Source organism: Poecilia reticulata, linkage group LG18 (assembly GCF_000633615.1).
Source record: "Poecilia reticulata strain Guanapo linkage group LG18, Guppy_female_1.0+MT, whole genome shotgun sequence".
Lineage (NCBI taxonomy): Eukaryota > Metazoa > Chordata > Actinopteri > Cyprinodontiformes > Poeciliidae > Poecilia > Poecilia reticulata.
Window position 1 is genome coordinate 361,928 of NC_024348.1, and position 8,881 is coordinate 370,808.

Genomic DNA, 8,881 nt, shown 5'->3' on the forward strand with positions numbered 1-8,881 from the left:
TTTTCGATGTATTTTTACTCCAACAGACCAGGATCAGCTCTGAACAGACCTGCTAACCAGCCTTTCATTTGATTCAGATGTGTTAACTGGCGCAGGGAAGCATCTGAAAGTTGCAGGACAGGACAGCAGCTCTCAAGGACTGGACTTTAGCACCTCTGTACTGAACAGTCGTACCGCGACATCCAAAAAAATAAACTTTTTTATTAGCATATTTAGCATAAGTTGCATATTTAGCATAAGTTGATACTCTTGCGCAAACAGAAAGTTAATGCATTCATAAAAAAAATCAAAATCAAAAACATGACGATCTTAACATGAAACTTACCTTTTTTAATAGATTCTTATTGAGATACAGAATACATAACAGTATAAACGCAGCATACATTGTGGTATAATGTCTGCCAGGGAGTTACAAACATTGAGACAATACATTACCATTACATTACATAAATACATTAAAGAGAGAACAAAAAGAGTATGTTTTAATAGATTTGGGGAACTTACCTTGTTATAAGTTCCAGGCAATACGCCATATTGCTGTCTCCCGGGCAAACACGTGACGTCACAGATACGCTGCGATTGTGGGAGCAACTCTTTATCAAACAAAAACTTTTTAGGGAAACTGACAAACCTATCTTTAAATTTGACTAAACAAGTGTTTAATTAACATTGTATTTTTAACATACAACACCAACAATGGTAATCTAAACACTTTTGATTATGTTCTGTAGATTTTTATTCATTCCCTAAAAGATTTATTATGGAAAGTATTTTTTTCTTTCAGTTTAATATAGTCTTTAAATGCTGGTTCTCTAAGATGCAAATGCAAGTAAAATGTCTTGCCTAGGAAAAAACTGTATTGTACAATAATTTAGCGGTAGTTTACTGCCAGTCGTCAGTCTTGGTTGTGACAAGAGAAGAAGACATCAAATTGACAATATCCTACCGTATTTTGGAATAACAGCATCTTACTGCTGGAATTCCACCGTAAATTTACAGCCATTTCTAAGAGTGTGGGGAATGTGGGTGGGTATTCTAAATAGTAGAATCCTGTGCATCAGTTGTACGTTTACAGAATTAATATGCTTTATGTCCATAAGGCGCATTCACAAAACGGGCATGGCTCGACTGAAGGATGACTGCAGCTGGACCGATACCGGTACCGCACGACTCCTTATTTAAGTTTTGCTCAGAGATCCAGGATGATCAGTCTGGGTTAATCTAAATGCTCATAAACCACATTTCCCAGCAGATCAATGTGATTTCTGGTCAATCGCTCCCTCTGAATCCTTTCATTGGCGATGTTCTCCATCAGTGCCAAAACTCTCCACAAAGGCACACCTTTGCGCAACTATTTATATACGTGTGATTGCACACACCTTGATCACCTTAAAAATGATCAAACCTGTTGATCATTTTTAATCAGGACGTTTGAGTTAATCTGCTGTTCCAAACCTGTTTTCTTCTTTTAGTGAGAATGAAATTATCCCGCAGATGCATTTCATGCGCTTCAGCACATGGACATGTTACATCTTTATGAGACAAAAACTGAGGAAAAGTACTATTTACATTCGAGCGAGGTTGTCACATACCTTTTTTTTAATTTTCTTTATTTTGTGTGCATGTTAGCTTATTATCTGAGGATAAATGAAGTTCAGTTTCATTGTTTACATTAAAACAATAAAATACTAAAATCATGAAAAACACCAGGTTTGATGCTTCTTGGCCTAAATAGTAAGCAAGATTTCAGTATATTTAGGTGAGTTTTGACGTAGTAGTTGTAGTGTAGTTTGATATTGTCCAAAGAAAAAATTTATGTGGCTGGCGCACATTTTCACGCCTGCGAAAAAGTGCACATATTTACGCAAACTTTGACGCAAAGTACATTTTTATACATGCCGACTTGTTTGTAAAATATGGCGCCGCACATTTTTTGTGCGCACGCACGCTTTATGCATGAGGACCTTGGCCTTTCGAGTACCGGGAACTCATTGTCATGTTCAAGAAACCAGTCAGATGATTCATGCTTTATGACCTGGCGCATTATCCTGCTGGAAGTAGCCATCAGAAGATGGTTCATCAGTGATGCCACTGTTTTCAGTAACGAGTAATCTAATGAGTTACTATTTCAAATCCAGTAGTCAGATTACAGTTATTTATCGAAACCACTTTATCTTACTGTGCATTACTATTTTCTTTTGTAATTTAATTGTATTTCCTCTGTGCGTCTTGGGAAGCGATCGCCGTTTCTATGCAACAGTTATCAGCAGCGACAGAAATGTCAATAATGGAGGGAGGAGGGAGGTGCGCATTTTGTCGCTGGATAAACAGGAACTATTTTGAGTTTCGGTCGCCAAGTCCGATTATTATAAACGATTTTGGGCTTGTTTTTTTCTAAAGTTGCTCTCAAATTTAATGAGTCTGAAGTTGCACTTTTGGGCTGTTTTTGAACGTGAAGTTGGGGTGGGAGGTCTAAAATCCTATTTAGAGTTTTCCAGACAATATTGGACCACACAAAAACACGCAAAAATTATTTTGTACTCTTATAACAATTAAACAATCTCCCCTTCAGTTCAACCCTATAAGTGGAGATACATTGTTGTTATAAAATAACTTACAATTAAGTATTGGAAAAGCTCAATGTCATTTTCACAAGTGGCCATCACTGGTGGTCATAAAGGGATGGACATGATCAGTAAGAATACTCAGGTAGGCTTTGGCGTTGACACAACAATTAGCGCTCAATTGATACTAATGGGCTCAAAGTGTGCCAGGATATTTTCCTGGCACATCACCACCCTCCTGAACTGTTGATACAAGGCAGGATGGACCCATGCTTTCATGTTGTTGAAACCAAATTCTGGCCCTACCATTCGAATGTTGCAGCAGAAATTGAGACCCATCAGACCAGGTAACTTTTGCCAAATTTCTATTGTCCACTTTTGGTGAGCCTGTGCGAATAATAGCCTCCGTTTCCTGTTCTTAGTTGACAGAAGTGGCACCCGGTGCGGTCTTCTGCTGCTGTAGACTATCCACTTCAAGGTTCGACATGTTGTGCATTCAGAGATGTTCTTCTGTATACCTCGGTTGTAACAAGTGACAACCAAGATATGCAGCTCAAACCAGTCTGGCCATTCTCCTCTGACCTCTGACTTCAACAAGGCATTTATTTCACCCATGGAACTGCTGCTCACTAGATATTTTCTCTTTTTTGTACCATTCTCTGTAAAAATTCCAGTAGATTAGCAGTTTTTGAAATACTCAGACCAGCTCGGCACTACTGCAGCAGATCGTCTTGGCAATGTCTACATGCCTAAATACATTGAGCTGCTGCCATGTGATTGGCTGATTCAATTTGCGTTAATGAGCAGTTGGACAGATGCACCCAATAAAGTGGCCAGTGAGTGTATGTCTTTATGTTTGATTGTGGGCTTGTTGTTAACAGGTGTTGCAGCCCTTGACTCTGAGGTGTCAGGAAAGATAGGTCTTCGGGCTGTTATCTATTACTTCTCAACAACCATCATTGCAGTTATTCTCGGTGAGTTACTATCTTCCTTCTCTAACAGGGATTTTAAATCCCTACTAGGCATGGACCAGTTTAAGAGTCTGATTAGTTAACCATATACAAATAATCCAAACTGTTAGAGCATTAACATAACATAACAAACAAAAATATTTTATATTTGTTTAGAGTATTTTCCCAGCCAATTTTCAGCTTGTAGGTTGTAGTTTCACAGTATTATCCTAATAGGAGTGTTGAGTGGTGATCCCTGAGTTTCTTAGCTGTTTTCTTGCCACCAAAAATATTTTTTACACAACCAAATAGGTATTTTCTGTAATTATGATAAATAGTGTGGGAAGTGCAGCACTGTCTCTATCTGTTCTGTACCTCATACACCCAGAGAAAAGTCTGATCAACCCAGAACTTTATCTTGGATCTCATTAGAAGGACTTTAAAGTGTTGAAAATGTAGGTGTTTTTTATGCATATAAATGTAACTTTTCAACGCATCAGTATACCTTGATATCAATACTCGGCTCATGCCTACTGTCGAGTTTGTACTGTTGCATTTGTGGTCGGTCTGTAGCCTTGGCAAATAATGCTCTCAAAAAATAAGAATAACCGGCATCCCAAAAATATACAAAGTTTTTAATAAAGGCCAAAATATTTTTTTCTCTTATTAACATGTATTCATATTTTTGTAGTTCTTCAGTACCAGGCACCCATTTACTCTTTCCCCTTTTTATTTGCATTGGAGTTGTGCACACTACTCTACTTCTCTTGTTAACTAATGATCTCACTCTTTGAAGGAATTATTTTGGTGATGACAATCAAACCGGGTGTGTCTCAAGAAGCTGAGAACATTGACAGAGCAGGGACCACCCCCAATGTTACTACTGTTGATACACTGCTGGACCTCCTTAGGTGAGTTTCTTAATATGTATAACTATAAATGTTTTATGGCACTTCCTAAATTCCCAGTTAGTCATGGCAGATGGTCGCTCAGTCTAGGTCATGGTTCTGCTTAAGGTTTCTCCTTGTTAACGCGGCGTTATTCTTTCAACATGCTTGCCTTTATTTTTTTTTACATGAACTCATGCATACGAATGAATATAGGTGGCTCTGCAAGCTAAAAAAGTAGTTGCGCTAACTCTAAATTTCTAATCATAAATATTAGTTCTGCTAACAATAAGCACAACACCAAAAATTTTATAAGAGAACCACAGGCTCTTCATGAAGATCCCACAAATACTTTGGGGGTCTCAGAAATGTTGCAGTAACTGACATGTTGCTGAAGCAATTTATCTCTGTTTCTGGTACATTTTCTATCGACAGAAACATGTTTCCAGAAAACCTGGTGCAGGCTTGTTTTCAGCAGGTCAGCCACTTTTTACATTCATTTCACACATTTCCACAAATGTTACAAAACACTTTAAATCTTTTCCATCATCATGCTATAGCGGGAAGGCTGAAGATGAACCTGTAAGAATCTGATACTAACATGTTTTATATCCCATGATTTCACTGTAGTACAAAACAAAGCGGAAAGAGCTGGAGCCAGTGAAAGTATTGTCCAACACCACCACGATTCCACCTCTAGCTATTACAGTCATGACAGTCGTAGAGGTAGGTGAGCCCTTTGAGTTTATTGACAGCATCTGATAGGAAAACCCTGGAGGGTTTTGATCTCAGTGTTATGGGGGGCTTGTCTTTCCAGAACATCACTAGGGAGTATAAAATCGTTGGAGCGTATTCAGATGGAATAAACGTACTGGGCCTCATCGTATTCTGTGTGGCTTTTGGACTTGTTATTGGAAAGATGGGAGACAAAGGCCGAATACTCCTGGAATTCTTCGATGCCCTGAATGAAGCCACCATGAAACTAGTGCAGATAATTATGTGGTATGTGTTCATGATTAATTTACTCTTTTTGTTTTCTTTAACCCTTGTGTCTACAAATGGGGTCCAACCGACTAGCTGTCTAGCTTTCTTTAGTGACTATAGTTAGATTATTTTTCTTTGATCCTTCTAGTTATTCCTTATTTCATCCTCCCTGTATTGTTTCTATAACATTTCTTAGTTATTTCATCATCCTAGATTCAGTTATTCTTACATGTCTGAGTCTATGTATATATTTCTTTAGTGGTTCCAGTTAAGTCTTTCTAGCTTCCCCATAGTGTTTCTAGTTTTCTTATTTTGTCACGTTTGGTTTAGTTAGTCTTTTTGTCTGAATCTATGTCCATCTTCCTTTAGCGATTCTAGTTAAATTTTTTCTTTATTTAGTCCTAGCTCTACTTTCCTTAATTCTTATCGCTTGATCAGCCTTGTTAGGCCTGAGCATAAGTGCTGTGAAGGCCTATTGTAATGGCAAAATTTCTTAGATATTAGGCCCGAGCAGCTCAACGCTGCGAAGGCCTATTGCAATCATAGTGTTTATTGTTTTCTTTCTCGATGCAAATGAATTTGCTTTTTGGGAGCTTCATCATATTCAAAAACTCACCAAAATTGGTGGACAATTTACATATTTTAAGGTTGTTGCAAAAACCGCTCAAGAAACGGCTCACCAGCGCCACCTGGAAACCCTCCGCATTGACCTTGCTTCATCATAGAGACATGAAATTTTGTACACTCGTATAGCTCCCAAAGACGCATAGAAAATTCAATTAATGTCATAGTGCAAGTCAAACAGGAAGTTGGCCATTTTGGACTGAAGTTCCGATTTTGACCCCATTTTGGCCGCTTACAACCTTTGCATTTGATCAGACTCCTCCTAGGGAATTCGATCGATCGGCTTCAAACTTGGTCAGGTTGCTCATAAGACATAGCTGATTAAAAGTGATAAAAATGGTGAGTTTCTGCACATGCTACAGGGGCGTTACCAGGAGTCAAAGTTTGCTTACTTGCCATGAAACATTAAACTATTATATCTCCTACACAAAACTCACACAGGCACCAAACTTTCAGCCATCAGGCAGCGCAGACAGACTTTATCATCATGTTATTTATGTCACTTGGCACAGGTTTAAAGCTATATAAATCAAAGAGTAAAAGTAAGACATCCATCAGAAAAAACAGGTGACTTCCTGTTGGAAGTGGGCGGGGCTTAGTTGATGTCACCAATAGAGCTTTGGAGCTGACGTCACAGCGTACGATGTTTACGTCGCTCGGCGCAATGTTTGCAACCCAGAGACCAGAGTAAACTAGTCAGAACACCGGTGTTTTCATTGTATTGCCGACCGCAGCGAAGTTGTTTTGTAAATTGGATACTGGATATTCGCCCTCCGCGGAGTAAGGGACGTTCAGATCAAGGTTGATCCGATTTATGAACGCTTATTTCGGCCAGCTGTTCGCTACCGATGCCTCCTGAAGCGCTCGGAGGTTCACGTAGGGACCGTCAATTTCCAAACACTCCTGTAAATAAATGCTTCGTCTTGTGACCAACAAATACAAAAAAGTGGTAATTCATGCTATTAAACGAGGCACACTATCCTCTATAAAATGTTTAAGTCATATTCAATATTTTAAATATTAAATGTCTTCTTCAATAGCTTCCAAATCAATCAATCAAATTTTATTTGTATAGCACATTTCAGCAGCAAGGCATTTCAAAGTGCTTTACATGATTAAAATAAACAGCATGTGACATTGAATAAACAGTGAGAAAGAGAAATAAAAGAAATTAAAAAGTAAAAATAAAAACTTTTAACATTTAAAACTTCTTTAGTGAAGCCGTCATTTGACAAGGACTCAAACCTTTAAAACTTCTTTACATAAAAAAAGATTAAAAAGGCATTAAAAACGTAGACAGTGAAAAAAGAAATAAAAAAAAATTAAAAACATTAAAGACATAAAAACACTGAAGACATCAAAACCCTCACTCTTACCCTAATTTAGCCACAAGCAACTCTAAACAGGTGGGTTTTAAGTTGAGATTTAAAGGCACCCAGTGTTTCAGCTGTTTTACAGTTTTCTGKAAGTTTGTTCCAAATCTGTGGTGTATAGAAACTGAATGCTGCTTCTCCTCGTTTGGTTCTGGTTCTGGGGATGCAAAGCAGACCAGAACCAGAAGATCTGAGGGGTCTAGACGGTTGGTAAAACAATAACTGATCTTTAATGTATTGTGGTGCTAAACCATTCAGTGATTTATAAACCAACATCAGTATTTTAAAGTCTATTTTCTGAGCTACAAGGAGCCAGTGTAGGGACTTTAAAACTGGTGTTATGTGCTCTATCTTGTTGGTTTTAGTGAGAACGCGAGCAGCAGCGTTCTGGATCAGCTGCAGCTGTTTGATTGATTTGTTAGTCAGACCTGTGAAGACGCTGTTGCAATAATCAATGCGGCTAAAGATAAACGCATGGATGAGTTTCTCTAGATCGTGCTGAGACATAAATCCTCTAATCCTGGAGATGTTCTTCAGGTGATAGAAGGCCGACTTTGTGACTGTCTTAATGTGGCTCAAATCGTGTGCCCCATTAACTCAAAATCTGTGTGAAATTATTCTACTAGACTGTATGAATGAGACACTCATCTTTATAAAATGTTAACATTTTTTTATATGTTTTTTTAGCTATTTCTTTAGTATTTTTCTTATAGCTTCTAGGTCATGTGATCTATTAACTCAAAATCTGTGAAATTATTCTACTAAACTATATACAGTAGATGAGGCATATTTTTATTCTATTTTGACCCCTTTTTTATTTTTTAACCAAATTTATATTTAAAAAATAGTTTTTAAAAAAGTTCATAAAATGTATTACCTCAGATAAGAACATTTGTAACCTGTAATGTTCATTTACATAAAATTCTAGGACTGGATCTATTTCATTACATGTTTACTTACCTGAAATATGTTAAATACAACAAATATTTACTAAAATGTGATCTATTTCATAAAATTGATGTCACTTTTAATGTTTTTTTACACATTGTTTAAAGATGGGCTCTTTAATCTGGTTTGTGTCATGATGTGGTGTGGCGGTGGACACAAACGCAGCAGGCAGTGGACGTACTTTATGAAGATGTTAATTTTAATTAACTAAGCAAACTAACTAAATCCACAATCCAGGGAAATCAAGGAAATCCAAAACACAATGAAACAGGAGACAAGGGATAACAAAGGCAACGACTGGCAACGTGAAGATCTAAACCAGTGTTTCTCAACCCTGTTCCTCACCGCACCCCTGTCCTGCATGTTTTAGGTGTTTCCCTTTTGCCACACACTTGAATTGTATCTCTGGGTGATTAACAGGCTTCTGCAGTACTTGATGGTCATGCAATAATTTGAATCAGCTGTTCTGGAATAGAGGCACATCTAAAACATGCAGAGCAGGGGGCAGTAAGGACCAGAGTTGAGAAACACTGATCTAAACAAAGAAAAAA

The 8,881-nt window shown here is 37.7% G+C and overlaps 1 protein-coding gene across 4 annotated transcripts in view; it reads left to right on the forward strand.

The window, feature by feature from the left end:
- slc1a1 (solute carrier family 1 member 1) overlaps positions 1-8,881 on the forward strand; it is a 36,471-nt gene that overhangs the window by 14,159 nt on the left and 13,431 nt on the right. For 3 of the 4 annotated variants that reach the window (XM_017310546.1, XM_008434812.2, XM_017310547.1), the window contains 5 exons: positions 3,446-3,538; positions 4,311-4,425; positions 4,837-4,879; positions 5,032-5,127; positions 5,219-5,403. In XM_017310546.1, the coding sequence (XP_017166035.1) occupies positions 3,446-3,538; positions 4,311-4,425; positions 4,837-4,879; positions 5,032-5,127; positions 5,219-5,403 (532 nt within the window). The remainder of the gene's footprint in view (positions 1-3,445; positions 3,539-4,310; positions 4,426-4,836; positions 4,880-5,031; positions 5,128-5,218; positions 5,404-8,881) is intronic. The other variant, XM_008434814.2, reaches the window with a different exon arrangement.